Consider the following 16,455-nt stretch of genomic DNA (forward strand, 5'->3'; position numbering starts at 1 on the left):
TGATATCGTTAGTCAGCCAAGTATTCTTAACTATTTGTGAGCTTGAAATTTTACATTTCATGACAGGGAAGTTAGTATCAAAATAAAATTTTAGTTTGCTCATAAAAGCATACATTTTTTCATCAAATGTGTTCGCTGCATAAACATCCTCCCATGTTTCATTTTCCAGATCAAAAGCCAGCAGCTGCATTTGGTTTGTATGAAAGTACCTTTTATACACATAGTACGAGCTGTGGTTTAAAGTTTCATTTAAACTTGCGCTAACTAAAACACCTTTATGATCAGAAAAGCCGGTGTTGAAAATTGAAGCACTACATTTATCTTTACATAGGTTAGTCATTATTTGATCAATAATGGTCACACTTGTTTTTGTAACTCTGGTAGGTTCGCTTAATAAGGCCCTAACCTGGAATGAATCCAAAACTGATTTAATTTGTAAAACTTTTCCACAATGCTCTTGCAGGAAGTTAGCATTGAGATCTCCACATATAATGATAGAACTCCCATTTTTTTAAAGTTCCTCCAGTAGTATTGTTAGGTAATCAATAAAGGTATTAAAATTACCATTTGGAGATCTGTACAGACACACAATAAATATCTTAGATTTCAACAGTTTGATAATTGAAAACTCAAAGTCTTTTTCAATTTGCACAAGGTTAGTTAAGTCAATGGGTTTGAAGTTAATACCATTTTTGAGGAAAATACAAGTCCCACCATTTTTGTACACACTTCTGCAAGAATAATTACCAAGAGTGTGGCCTGGAAAATTTATGGACATTATATCACAGCTGTTGTACCAGTGTTCGGCAAAACAGAGAACATCAACGTTTATCAAATCACTTTTAAGCAAAATTTCTACGTCACATAATTTGTTGTTTAAACATTGAACATTTTGAAAATATAGTCACAGTATATAGTGATCACATTGTAGTTGTCATGCTAGATGCGAAAGTCAGTGACACCCTTCAGTTGAAACCCTCTAACCCTCCCTGAAGCTATCAAAGCAAATAGGCAAGCCAAGCTCCAGCGTAAGCAGAACAAGATCAGCAGGGACATAGATGATTTCAACGTCAACCTGGTGAAATGATGTCATTGAGACATCTCAGTTACTCAATGAGGAGGCTCATCTCCAAAGAGAGGAAAGACCCAGATGCCTGAGTGCCGTGGGAAACTAGGATCTGCGGAGAAGCAAGTACTGCAACCTGGAGAAAATATCTTCTGCGGTGGAGTTTGCCTTCTGTGGGTTATGCATCCAGCCAGAGACTCATTCTGCTTAATTTGTTTGTTAAAAGGCCATTTTGGCAGTGTGTAAGTCCAAAAAAGTGCTTGATTGATGATCACTATGGTGGGGAATCTAACATGGAAAGGTTCACACATTTCACTGCTGGTGTTGTAGCATTTACTTTAATGGCTGTAGTACTGCAATGTGAAAGACAGGGAAAACCACCACATTATTATCTCGTGGTTTCGTAACCACTCCACTCATTTTTATATCATGACAATATTATGGAATTCTCTCGAGAAAATATTCTGGAAGATGGAGTTAGATCACTTTGTACCTGCGGTAGGTTAGAAAACTTGAAGGTAGAGATGGGAAGAGTGAACGTATTAAGTAGTAAGCTCCACTGGGTAGCAGTAATAGTCAAGGGTGGCTTCAGCATCAAATTTGTAGGAGGGTTTTGACTTGGGTCTGGGGGTATAGAATACCCCCCTGGAGAGGAGCTTTCTCCTATATATATAAAATTTTATAAATTTCAAATTTGTATGCATTTTGGAGCAAAAATTTCGTTTTTATTGTTAGAAACAGATAGAATTGAAAATTTTACGCATTTAGGGATACAAAAACTATTTAAAAAATAAAATTTTTGAATGTTTGATAAAATTTGGGGGGTTCATGACCCCTGTAACCCCCCTGGTGGCAGTGCGCTGTCCCTGCACATTGAATCACACAAAACTTATGTCACTAGTGGAGGAAGCAGGGCCGGATCAAACGGGGTGCCTGGGCTACCCACCAAGCATGAGCCTTCTGTCAATATAAAGGTAAATCTCACAACATTGGAAAAATGGAACAAAAACCTTTTCCATGAGGGGATTCGAAGTGAAGCTAGGTTGTTGTTGCCTGGTGGAAGAAATGGAGGCACGACCCACCAACCTTTTGGTGGTTCAAGTTTACATGCCCACTATTAATCATAAGGAGGAAGAAGTGGATGAGGTGTATGAACAGCTCGAGGAAATAATTAGAGAAACTCTGGTTAAGAAAAATCCAGTAGTTGATGGGGGACTGGAACGCCTCAGTTGGGGAATTGACACGAAATAGAAGATTTTGGACTAGGAATGCGAAACGATAGGGGAGAGAAAGCACAGAATTTTGCCGGAGAAACAAATTAGTCATCAAGAACATGTGGATCAATCATAATAAAGGGCGAAGGTACACTTGGAAAAGTCCAGGGAATATGGGGAGATATCAGATAGATTGCATCATGGTAAGACAGAGGTTTGGGAATAATGTGAAAAACTCTTGCCATGAAACCCTAGGTTAAATTACCAAGTTCATGAAGTTGACAGAACGGCTAATCTTATAGTGTGTGGAGTCATATGTTGCTCTGGCATGTCTACATTTTTTGAATTTATCATAAAACAAAAAATAATTTAGAATTCAGAATCAATTTTTTTTAAATGACGTATTGCTTGTTACTTTAGCATGCACACAAGTCCAGATATAAAATTGCTAAGTACAGTGGCACATCATGCCGACAGTAGTGCTCATGAATCGCAGCGTAAGATTCAAAAGACTTATAAAAATTAGGAAGGCAAGGAAATAGAATGTTGAAGCTCTGAAGGAGACTCTTGAGGAGAGAATATCAGGAACTGGTGGAAAACAGTATCCGGGAGAGTGAAAATACACAGAACATTGAGGAAGGGTGGGATAATATTAAAACGGGATTAGTCAGAGCAGCTGAGAAGTCAATTGGCTATGTCAATAGTAGAAGGAAAAAGCGGTGGATTACTCTGGCAATGGTAAAAGAAATGGAGGAGAAAAGGAAGTGGAAGAACGTAGACATAGGTCAGGGTAAAAGAATGTATAGGGAAATAAAAAAATCGATGGTTTGGTTTCATGTTAAAATAAAGAGAATATTTCTTACAGTAATGGTAGTGTTTTGTTATTAACAATTATGACAAGATCGTTTGCCTTGTGTCCCCCATGGACCTGGAAAAAGTCTTGGATCCGTGCCCTCGGTAGAATGATAAGTAAACGAGGGAGAGGAAGGAAAAGAATGGGATTTTTTAGATAGGATGAAAAGGAGTAGGCGTTATTGTAAATTGAAGAGGGACGTGCTTGAAGGAAGGGTAGACTCCCAAAATGCCTAAGTACTCCATGGAATCCTACTATCGGTTGAATGCTATAATAATAATTTAAGTACTACAGCCGTGGTTAAGGTTTTTTTTCCCTTAGTGGAAGTTTATTTTGGGTTAATGGTTAGTTAAAACGAAGTGTTGTAATAAAGAGTGGTTTTTGTTTCGGTATAAAAAGTTGGAGCTTGTTCTGTTGTTCGCTCGCTTCGTCCTCTTGAGTCTTCGGGATTGTTGATGTTATTTTTGATGAAATATCCTCTATACTGCTGCTTTCATCATTCTCTCCCTTCGAACATACTTGAGATTCCGCCATGAGAAGACGTACTAATTGCCAACGTAACCATTTTTTATAGTAACTATGGTGGGATTACATAGACTATTGAAATTGCGTCCTTCTTTAGGAATTAAAATACAAGATCATGTATACGAATCATCATGTTTTTTACAATCGGATCATGTTCACTATATTTAAAAAAATGCTGTACAGTTCGACAAAACCTGTGAGGGTGGTAATGCCTTGCCGAGGTCAACGGTTGGGAGCAGGCTTTGCGAACTGCCATGTTAAGAGGAGGTACCAAGGCCCCAAGGTGATAGAAGTACCACCCAAAGATTATATACTCTAGAAAGATGTGTATGTACGTGTTAAAAATGACGTAGCAAGTTTTGGCCGCCTACTGTAGCGCCATCCTACTTTTGCAGCGGCCAAAAAAGTAACTTCGGCTATGCTAGAGCGCTAAATTCAAATTGAATAGCCTTTTTCCCCGCCCCCCTTTCCTAAGGATTACCAATATTACTATTTATTAACAACTCGGGCCAATGACCCGTTATCATAGTTGATATCCATTACGGTTCGCTAGGGTGAAAACACTAAAAAAAAAAATGAGTAATACAAAGCACATTTATTAAGATTTCTTGCATTTTACATTGTGATCACACTGCAGTAGCCTTTGACACAGAACAATAAAATGATACAAAACAATTATACAAAAAGATGGGATTATATCCACAAATGTGAAGTAACAATCAAATGTGCAACAGAAAAGTTTGAGAACTGCACCTCAACATTAATAATGAAATGAATCCCTAAGGGTGCTATTCGTAGACGGCACTTTAAGCTAAAGTATACATTAGCTGGGCTAAAGTCTACTTTAGCCAGGCTAAAGTCTGCTTTCTCTGTTTCATAAACACCACTTTAGAAGAAAAATGGCAGAATTGTCACTTTACCGTAAAGTGCCCAACCGGAGCTCACTTAGGGTAAAGTGTTCTTTACGGATGAATAAATATGGCTGCTTTTGAAGTTGAAATATGAAGATATTTGGGTTACGGAAATTAATAGGAATTAATTCTTTGGTGAGACTCAGCAGAAGACAGGCATATTTCAAGAAATAACCAGACACGTAATGTGTCTCTCTTTCCGGAAAATATATCGAGTCAGTATTGCTGGAGATGACCCATTACTTCTGCAGTTGAACTCTATTAGTTGTTATACTACCTAGGACATTTTTACGATTATGTGATAATTACAGCACAGTAAGTGGTTGAATAGGTTGGCATAATTTGTGTTGATTTTTAAAACAAGCTAATTATGTTCTTAGGTTATGCATGTGTTTATATTCTAGAATTTCCCCCCTAGAAATGATAGCAAATTTCTGTTTATATTGGAGCCAATGGTCCTCTTAAGCAGACTTGATTTTCATATCGTTTGGCAAACCAAATGCTATTTTCTAAACATTTCATTGTATTTAAGCGTTTTCATTCCATAATTGCTTTATGTACTCTTTCCACATGCCTCCATATTATGTTAACATTTTCTTGTTTCTGTCATTTTGAAACTAGAGAGTTTTTGTTTCGTTTTTCGATTAGTCATTTGAATGTTTACAATGATGAAATAGTATCTTGCCATGAAAGGCAGCAATAAATAAGTAAAACATACTTTCCTTCATAGTCATATTATCTGCAGCTAAGCAATATTTTATCGAGGATGTATATACATACAGCCGCATACATCAACATCCCAAGAATTAAAATACTGGTAAGAACAAAAAAATTCAATAAACACCAATACCTACTTCAAAATATGCGTCCACCTGAGACAACCACTGATTGGAAAATCTTCAAATTGATTACTACAGTTTCAAGTTAACGTGAGAGAATTTCAATATTTCACCCACCTTCAATGAACTTATACCATCAAACTTCGACTAACATGTAGTCCAAACAACCGTGTGCAGTTAATCAGGCAAGATTATCATAAAATGATGTGAAAATATCAGCATTTGTATCTTTACTTTGCTGAAAACATCGAAGTGCATTTCCAATGCAGGAAGCTAATTAAAAGTGAGCTTTTATTCACCTAACTCAGTCATTATCATACAAAAAAGTTAGTGGGGAAAAGCTTCGGACAACGCAGTATTAATTTACATCTGCACACAAAATGAGAGAACGAGAAAATGTAGCTTAATAAAATCTTTGCACAATACAACATGGAAACCTAGTCCCCAAAAACCTGTAAACAACTTAGCAATTCATATCCTGAGTCAATTTTTTGTTAACCTTTATGAAGCGTTCATTGCCAACACTCAAAATTTCAATGCCTGATCGAGACTTAAGCAGCTACAGTTCCACTTTATAAAGTGAGATCCTGGGGATGCCTTTGAAGTGAACTTTAGCTAAACTCTCACTTTACCGTAAAGAGACTTTGTAAAGTGAGGAATTTTAGTGTCTCTATGAATCGCACCCTTAAATGCTTTTTTACCCCAAAAACACTTTGTATGGCACTGCATAACATAATAAATAAAAATGTAAATGAAATACAAAGATTTCTTAAAAATCTAATGGCACAATTAAGTGGTCATGATTCCAATTGGTTACGCATCATTGTAATTCCAAATACATACAGCTACACCATTGATATAAAAACACTGACTATAAGATGGCCTGTAGGCAAAGATAAGGAATACCTTAGATGTACACCATGGCAATGTCAAAAATTTTACTTTTGCATATTTTCCTATCAAGGTTATTAATTTGGTTAAGAGCAAAGCTTCATTTCCATGTCCATTGCCGCAGGAGAAATCTGCAGGTTGAACCACTTCAGCAACTTCAGTTTCAAGATACTGTCAGAGCAAACAAAAAATATATAAAAATATGTCACCCAATAAAAAGCAGGTACTCATAAAGATGAATGCGAAAGTACATTAGCAATCCCATCAAGTTGATTACATACCTCTAAGCTCCATGCCTTGGAATGTTAGAAATCCAATGGAATTTTTCAATATTCAATCCCATTCATCAGTTTAACTGCTCCATTATCCTGATCTAAGGTTTCACATTGTACTTGGGTGATGAATGACATCAATTCAGATACTGTCAAGGTAAAAAAAAAGATAAATGACAATATGTTACCTGGTAAAAGAGAGATGGCCATAGATATGAATATCAAAGTACATAGTCAATTCCATCAAGTTCAACACGAGCCATTCCATATCAATGCAAAATAAAGTGTTTACCTCACCATTTTAGATTTTGTGGAAATTTGTTACGATGATTGCAAGTGCTGGAGCAATAATTACCAAATTTTCAATTTTTTATCTGAAGCAGTTACAGAAATATGGCTAAGTAATATTTTCATAAACTGACAAAAAAGGGAGAACAAATATTTTTCATCACTCTTTGTGCTGTCTTAATTGAGCTGCAGAGATGGGAAAGGTGTCATATACCAACATTTTGTACACTATTTCCAGTGAGATACAAGTATTAGATAGAAAGTTTTGCAGAAGGGTTATGCAACATTCTTTCAAGTTCTCTGCTGTATTTATCCATATGAAGATGGCATGTATAGCAGGCATTCCAGTCTGCTTCTTCAGGCTGGAAGTCAAGGTTCAAATGAAAAAAAATGTCAACTGAATTAAAAAATCAGCTTGAGTTGACATAAATAAAATGGACAAGTGCCTATTCAGAAACACCTAAAGTGGGGGAACTTGAAAATTTGGAGAGTGAGATGTTTCAAATTTGATGACTCTTGACATTTAAAGAATATTCTTTTGACAGGTGGAACATATAAATTAAGTCATAACTTAGGAGTTTGAGACATAATGCAAAAGAACCTCTGATGATAAAATAGATGCACATGACTAAGGGCCTATCTGAGGCTTTCTGAGTCCGTACTTCACAAGACTTAATCTACAACCAGATAATGAACGACTATCTTGTTTCTCTGTTGGTGAGACTTTTTCCTTACATTTTTATTGAAGATAAAATTAAGTACCACATGGCTAAGCTATTACATTATGTCATGATGATGATCAAATCTGTTGAGTGATTCATTTATTAGCTTAATTATTAGCTGGACTGAGTGGCCACACCCCACTTGTGAATATTCAACTCAACAAATCATAAAATGAATGAGTGACAATGCCAAGCAAAATGTGGCATAGAAAATAACTTAAGTAATAACAAGCAATGCAGTGTAAAATAGCATTTCAACTGATCACCAATTGATTGAAACATACGTACATAATTCTGAATATTGCCCTTGAGAAACTGTTACACCTAAAACTTTGCAAGACTCCCTTGAAGTAAATTTAAATTTAACATGTTCCACTCTGACTGTAAAATTCAGTTCATTACTGTAACCTTACTCAGACTAGATCATTTAATGTGATCTGTAAAACTGGAATTAGCATAAAATAACCTGCAACATGGCCTCCATTAGGCAACCAGCTCTCTAGCTCCATTAGGACTGCCACAAGTATAGCTGAAACAACACCATTAATGTATGAGCCAGTTTTTCCAAACATAAGAATTCTAATTCCATAAAGAAACTTATATCAATTTTAAAATTTGGTAGATATTTAGTATCAGAACCAGCTATGGGTGTACCACTTTTGAACAATATTAAAATTACGATTTTTCAACAGTAAAGGGCACCCAACAGTTCAGAACCTCAATCATACAAATCCAATGTCTCACGATAGAAGAGGATAATGAATGAAACCATTGACTACACAGCGAAGAAAAAAAGTTCTACTAGAGAAAGACTCCAGTTCAGATCAAAGGGGATGTAATCGTAAAATTAAATTTCAAAGATCATTACCTATTCCATTGCGTTGAAATTTATCCAAAAATCACACCCCAACATGATAGAAATCCAAGAGCATTTTACAACAGATCTTGCCAATATTCACTTAACCATGTCCAGCATACAAAGCCAATGTCCCATGCTATACGCGACTGATGAATTATAGCATAAATTTCACTGTGAAGAAAAAAAATAAGATAGGTTCCCATTCGAAGAGGTCATATTCATAGAATGTAATTAGAGTTCTTACCTATTTCATTGAGTTGATCTTTATCCAACATTCACACCTCAACGTGATAGAAATTGAAGAGCTTTTTTTCAATAGAATACGCCAATTTTCACTTGACAAAATACACCATACACATCCAATGTCTCATGCTATATGTGATTGATGAATAATAGCATATATTACACTATGAAGAAAAAAAGCAAAAGGGGATAAGGTGCACAATCAAAGAGGTTCTAGTCATAGAATTTAATTAAAATAATTACCTATTCCATAGAGTTGACCACGTCCAACATTCACACCTCAACATGATAGAAATTCAATTCAAGGGCACATCCTTCCTTACTCAAATATCGAACATCCATAATTATTTCCACTTATTTTCATGTTTTAATTGTCCAGATAACGAGATAACTGAGTAATACTGGTAATACCTCGAGCAAAACGAATGTTTCTGTCAACAAAAACATAGGCAGGTAAAGCAACTGCACAATGTTTGCATAGTACAGTGGCGTAGGTTACTTTTGCACAATATGCATTAATCCGTATAAAATATCGTTCATATGTATCCGCAGATAACATTACACAATATTAAAATATGTTTCTTCCGCTGCACTGCTCTTTATTTTGCCAATGAAAAGTAATTCACACTAAAAGGATTATGTTGGTAATAGCATGAAGGATATCGAATAGGATGCTGAACTTGATGAATTTTCACTAGCGCCCCAGGTCTTCACGCGGTGTCTTATCCACAACATTAGGTAAGCCGGCGGCCTATACTTCTTTCACGGCCTTGGTACCACCACTCCTTTACCACCTTGCCAAGGCCCTTGGGAGGTACCTTGCCTCCCCTACCCACCCCCGCTTTTTCCTTACTCGACGTAGTACAGTGATATTTATAGATGGCAGCCCGAAAAAAGTGTACTTGACTGCCGATAGATGGCAGCACTGACAATTAGCGGCAAAACTGGGTATTCAAATATGTCATCCAGTATACACAGTGATGTTAATACTCGCATTTCCTGAAAAACAAAACTTTTTGTTTCTTTTAAATAAAAAACAATGGTAATTAAACATTAAGTCATGTTTATTGATAAAAAACAGTAATACATTTATAAAACAAGGCAACATTAACATTTGAAAAAGATCACTGAAAAACAATAGATCACCACTTCAATGCCTTACGTTCGAAACAATTTTATAAAGCACGAAAAAATACTAAGGCATTTAAATAACCTCACATTCAGGGATAAGGAAAGAAATATTGCTAACTCGAACACATTGAGCAAAAGACAGTTGTGAATGCAATGCATTAATAGGTGCATGAGCAATGAATAGCAATGTGACAACTTGCTTATCAAATGCATATGAAGCCAATGGCAGTACAACCCAGCATAACCAAGCAAGACAATTAAACCAACACGCAGTTAGAGGCAATCAACACAATCAGCAAAGGACAGTTGTGAACGCAATGCATTAATAGGAACGTGAGCACTGAATAGTTATCAGATAACTAGCCACAACACTTGCATATGAAGCAAAAGGCAGTACACCACAGCATAACCATGCAAGACAATTAAACCAACAGGCAGTCAGAGGCACTTAAACACAATCAGCAAAGGACAGTTGTGAACGCAATGTATTAATATAGGAACGTGAGCACCGAATAGCATTCAGACAACTTGCTTATCACATGCATATGAAGCAAATGGCAGCACACCCCAGCATAACCATACAAGAAAATTAAACCAACTGACAGTCAGGGGCACTTCAGCACAATCAGCAAAGGACAGTTGTGAACGCAATGCATTAATAGGAACGTAAGCACTGAATACTTATCAGATAACTCGCCGCAACACTTGCATATGAAGCCAATGGCAGTACAACCCAGCATAACCAAGCAAGAAAATTAAACCAACACGCAGTTAGAGGCAATCAACACTATCAGCAAAGGACAGTTGTGAATGCAATGCATTAAAATAGGAACATGAGCACTGAATAGCAATCAGATAACTACCTTTAACACTAACATACGAAGCAAAAGGCAGTACACCACAGCATAACCATGCAAGACAATTAAACCAACAGTCGGAGGCACTTCAACACAACACAAACACTTCAGCAAAAGACAGTTGTGAATCCAATGCATTAACAGGCGCGTGAGCACTGAATATAAATCAGAGAACTGGCTTTAACACTGACATACGAAGCAGAAGGCAGTACACCACCTCCCATCCGAAATATGGGCACCACACTCCAAAACACTACGGTAGTGCTTCATTTTCACTTTATAAAAATAAAGCCTTATCACACGGATCACGAGAGCTCCTAACTTGCCAAGAGAACAGATTCAAAACGTGGTCACGTGGTTATAACGGCGCTGGGACCACGTGGACCACGTGAGTTCCACGAAAACCCTCCCCTACTTCCCCCTCCCTCTCTCACCTCCCCTACAACTTCAATACTTCTCTCAGATGGCGTGAGAGTGCAAGTTACCCCAGAGTCCTCTAGATTGCTCTCTCAACACTACTCTCTCAGTAGTTATTATATGGCAATATAGAGGACTCTGAGTTACCCGGAAGCCCCGTAAGAGATCGCACTGGTTGGTTGGGAGCGTTGAAAGCTGAAAGCGTGAAAGCTGTGAGAACAGTTGAAGGTAGTGGGAGTAGTTAAGTTGAATGTAGAGGGAAAATATGTAAAATTATACATACTTGCTTAATATTTACAGACATAATGAGAAATGAATTTGACTGCAGTGATTTAAACAATGATCATTCGCTATTTGTTCTCGTTCAGCAAATTGTGTAGGGATATGTGCAGTGTGTCATCGAAGTATTGCTGGAGATATCTCTGAATCTCTCTGACGATCTTACTTTGTGTTATATACGATTAGTTACCTTTAAAATGGTCGAGGAAAAAAATTCTACTTCAAAGACATTCAGCAGACGCCATGGAGTCAAGAAAATATTTTCAGTGCCTGTTGGCAAGCTTAGAAGAAACCTTGTCAGTCCGGGACGAAATGGCTCTAGATCAAAGAGTGGTATGATAGAAATAAACCTTAGTATTGTTATGATTTTTTATTTTGTTTGAATCATTATTTTGTATCAGGGAAATGATTAAGTTAGCCTCATCGGATTCAATGATGAATTAAGCGTTCGCCGTCATTTCATTCATCGTTACAGCCTAGTTGTTGTAAATAATTCTCTCTGTAAATGTTTATATTTTGTTTCAACAAATTACAGGTAGTCAGAATACATCTCATCGTAAATTATTGCTGAGAAACAACCGTGATCTAGCCCGTGCATTGAGCTGCGAGAAAGAAAGGTTTAGAGCAGTGGTAACCGAGAACGTGAACTTAAACGCTCGACTTCATGATACTCGACTTTCGGTGCATGGGTTGGAGAAGCAGTTATGTGAAAGTAGGGAGTCATTGAAAGTGAGTATTTTGTTTAATTTTTAGTGTAGAAGAATAGCGTAACTGCGATTTTTTTCAAACCTTTCGAAGCAGTTAAGTTATGGAGGTTACCTGTTGATAAGTGTTGTTTCTTTGATTTCTCGTATTTATCTATAGCTATATCTAGGGGGGAAATTCTTTTATGTTACTTTAAAATTACTACTATCATGGAATTAAATTTCTCTTGTGAAATTTGCTTGGGAATACATTCATTTTTACTTGCTCAATATCAAATATTTCCTTAGTTGTTTCAGAGAGGTGTGATGGATCATTTAAGAGATGCAGTGAAGCATTCTGTGTCTCTTACAGAGTCTCTTCAGCTAGCTATGGGATTATGCTATGAGGAACCAAAAGGTAAACGAACATTTTATAAACTCTTGAGGACTTCTTTGGCTAATGTCTTTGGTTTTCATATTTTGTTAATTGTTAAGCTCTTTCCTCTTATTTTTTGGCTGGTGCATACTTATTCCCGTGACAAATTCTGTGCAGAAATTCGTAATTAGTCCCGTAATCCATTTTAGAGTTAAATTTGCTGAGACAATTAATGCATGAATTTTCTTGTTCTCATATGGAAATGATTGGCAAAGTAGTGGTGGTGAGTTGGCAATGGATGGCTTGGGAAAGTCAGCAATGTGCTATAACCATTCGCTGAAACAATAGAATGTGACCTGCACAAATTTAGCTATTAATTATTTTAGCATATTGTGCAGCAAGAGAGTTAAATGAGTAATGAGTATCTCTCACATTTAGTAAACTTTTTAATTCATGAATACACATATCTTGTGGAAGTATTATTAATATTATACCTTGTGGTATTTTGGTGTCATGTAGCCAAGGTGATTTGGTCATGCAACTTACAGGTAGTGAAAAGTTTGCCAACTTTTGATGTTGAAATAGTAGAAATTAAATTGGTTGTCTCCAGCCTCATCTTGGCATCCCTAAATACCAATGAAATGGTGTCTTGCATTTTGGTAGCCTAGGAAACCAATCATTTTTGACCACCTGACAATTTTAGTTTTACTTGATGTCTTAAACATATTGTAAAATCATGCTTTATGAAAAGCGACGTCATTTTAAGATGAGATTTTGCATCAAATATATTGTCTTACATGATGTTTTTGCACTTTCTCTATGATTGCTTTTACTTCCTGTTCTTCTTCTCTATTCTCCAGCTTTCACCCTCATTCAGGGCACTTAGCATCAAGTAAAGGTAAAATTTTTAAATATGTGACTTATGCCAATATTCATCCCATAGTTTGTGGGAATAGGATCGTTAACTACATAATGAATTAGCACCTTTGCGGCAGTTTCTAAGGTTTTTCTAAGCAGGTTGCAGGTTTTTCTAAGCAGTATCAATTGTGCATACTTGTATTAGGTCTTCATCACCTAAGGAATACAGCATCCAGTCCTTGCATGCCTACATCTTCACATCAGCCTCTGAAGCTCAGAGTTAATCCAATGGTTGCTGGGCTTACCATCAGGCATCCTACTATAAGTTTAAGGCGTGTTGTGATGAACAGAGATGATAGAGTGGCTGATGGAAATACACTCAGTGAAAATGTAGCCAATGACAATGTAGCTGATGATGATGTAGCTGATGACGATGCAGCTGATGAGAATGTAGCTCCAAGTGAAGAAGAGAGTGCAGAAAGTGAGTTGTAATTTTTGCATACCATATTTTGTTATTAACAATTTTAATGCCTAATGGAAATATGTTTTGTATGTAGTCTTACGTTCGATATATATCGAATATGCTTTTTCTTCAAATATATCGAATTGCTATAACATATAGGATATTACATCCAAGGGCATAGTTGACCAGGAACTATATAGTAGATGACCATAGACTGGATGTTAAACCAATAGCATTGCGTATTTAACAGTGCATATGTCAGTATGATCGAAAAATGGATTCGATTATTATAGCTATTACACAAATTGGCATAACTTGAATAGTATATCCGTTGGACCAATGAAATATGGTTAATTGGTACATCTTGGTATTCCGCACAATGCCCAATGGAAATATTTTTTGTATGTAGTCTCACGTTCGATATATATCGTATATGCTTTTTCTTCAAATATATCGAATTGCTATAACATACAGTATTTTACATCAAACGGCATAGTTGACCAGGAAATATAGAGTAGATGCCCATTAACTGGATTTCAAATCTACGGCATTGCGGATATTGCAGTACAGATGGCAGTGTAATCGAAAGATCGATTCGATTATTGTAGCAAATACGCGAATTGGCAAAACTTGATTAGTACATACGTTGGACCAATGAAATTTGGTTTATGTGTACATCTTGGTATTCCTCACAATGCCCAAATGAAATATATTTTGTGTATAGTCTCACGTTCGGTATATATCGAATCTACTTTTTCTTAAAACATATCGTATTGCTATAACATGTAGGATTTTACATCCAAGGACTTATTTGACCAGGATAATTATATGGCAGATAGCCATAGATTGGAAGGTAAATCAAGAGCATTGCGGATTTTACAGTACAAATATCAGTATAATCGAAGAATGGATTCGATTATTATAACAAATACATAAAATTTTCATGAGTTGAATAGTGTATCCGTTGGACCAATGAAATTCGGTGCTGGGTACATCTTGGTATTCCTCACAATTCCCAATGGAAATATGTTTTGCATGTAGTCTCACCATTGATGTATATCGAATATGCTTTTTCTTAAAATATATCGAATCGTTATAACATACAGGATTTTGCATCCACGTATTTAGTCGAACAGGAATTTTAGTGTTGATGCTCAAAGAGTGGAAGGTAAATCAATCGGATTGCTAATTTTCAATGCACGTGTCAGTATACTTGATAATTCGATAGGATAATGATAGCAAATATGCCAAAGCTTTTTTGCAAATTGGAATATCTTGAGAATAACTATTTTTTTAAGACCAAAGAAATTTGAGGAATCGTTACAATTCAGTATTTTACAAACTTCATTATGGATATTTGTTTTGCGAGTGGTATATCTTTATATATTTATCTAAAGAATCTGCGTTTTATTTTCAAGAGTCGCTTATCACAATGCTTATGGACTTTAAAACCCACATAATCAACACTCTCTTGAAATTTTTAAAACCTTATTCCGATTATGTGTCAATGATTAACTTAATCGATCCTTAGAATGAATTATCCATCAAATCAAATCATATTGAAAATAACAAATATTTTTAACAGTGAAAAATGTAGTTCCTTACCCTTTCAAAAAACGGCGGGGAAATTTTTGAATATCAAACCACTTATGGACAAAATACTCGGCAACACGTGACACAACTATGTTCCCACCAACCTAATTACCCGCTTGATGAATTCAAGCGCCCAATCGACTTGCTGACCCAGCGAACTTCGTACCGCCTAACAATCAATGAACTTACAGTTTAGTTACACCATTTATAAATCAAGAGCGGCTGTATCGTTTTTAATCATGTTTAATTTATTATAATAAAATAAGGATACAAATTCAATAAAACTACGTACATAAATGAGTACCAAAATTGCTTGTCAGAAAGACATTTTCTTTATTGAATCTACATAGGGTGAATCGGAGCACGTTTACGCGGATTTTTTTCAACAAATTTTCTTACGTTTTCGCTTAAGAAATTTTGGGCATTGTGGTTTAATAAAGCAGTTCATGAAATAAAAATTATACGCATTCAGTTGTTGGCTATTTGCGTTATTAGCTGTAAAAAAATGTTTTTAGGTCCAAGTCTGATGCATACCCTTGGCCCATTCAGGGGGCAGGTTGACACGACCCCAGACCGACGCTTGACTGATGCTCAAAATCATGCAAGAAAAGACCCTATGAAGCAGCATTCACATTAAATGACTTAAGGCGCGCCAGTTTTAGTATCTCTGTTTGGGAAAAATGCACTGCGTAAACGTACTGCATGCGTAAACGCACCACGGTGAGCCCTACACATTCGGGTTTAATGTCTTGCGTCAAGCACCTTCTGAGAAACAACAGTTTTTGTTTTGTTATCAGGCGCAAGATGAAGCGGATGAAGCTAAATAAATATAGCGAAGCAAAGCAGTGATGCAGCGAGGGGAGGTTTTGGGGGATAAACCCCCCCCCAAGAGCAAAAAAAATGTTTTTATGAAAGATTTTGTTATTAATATTTGGGGGACGGATGACTAACAAACAAAACATATTTAACTATTCACACAGCCACAAAACCCACTATTTTGAACCATTTATCTTAAAAAATGTCTGGGGGAAGTGCCCCCACACTTCCCGCTTACCTTAGCGAGTTTTCTATACCCTACAGACCCGTGGTATTAGCTGCGCCCAAAACCCCCTATC

At 36.4% G+C, this 16,455-nt stretch overlaps 1 protein-coding gene across 7 annotated transcripts in view; it reads left to right on the top strand.

The window, feature by feature from the left end:
- Positions 1-11,273: 11,273 nt before the first annotated feature.
- The window catches only part of LOC124171010, a 51,033-nt gene continuing 45,851 nt past the window's right edge, over positions 11,274-16,455 (top strand). For 3 of the 7 annotated variants that reach the window (XM_046550175.1, XM_046550191.1, XM_046550166.1), the window contains exons 1-4: positions 11,274-11,700; positions 11,903-12,096; positions 12,360-12,468; positions 13,490-13,765. In XM_046550175.1, coding sequence (XP_046406131.1) covers positions 11,565-11,700; positions 11,903-12,096; positions 12,360-12,468; positions 13,490-13,765 — 715 coding nt within the window. In that variant the 5' untranslated portion in view covers positions 11,274-11,564. The remainder of the gene's footprint in view (positions 11,701-11,902; positions 12,097-12,359; positions 12,469-13,489; positions 13,766-16,455) is intronic. The other 4 variants (XM_046550141.1, XM_046550157.1, XM_046550183.1 and 1 more) reach the window with 2 other exon arrangements.

The sequence above is a fragment of the Ischnura elegans genome, chromosome 1 (assembly GCF_921293095.1).
Source record: "Ischnura elegans chromosome 1, ioIscEleg1.1, whole genome shotgun sequence".
NCBI lineage: Eukaryota > Metazoa > Arthropoda > Insecta > Odonata > Coenagrionidae > Ischnura > Ischnura elegans.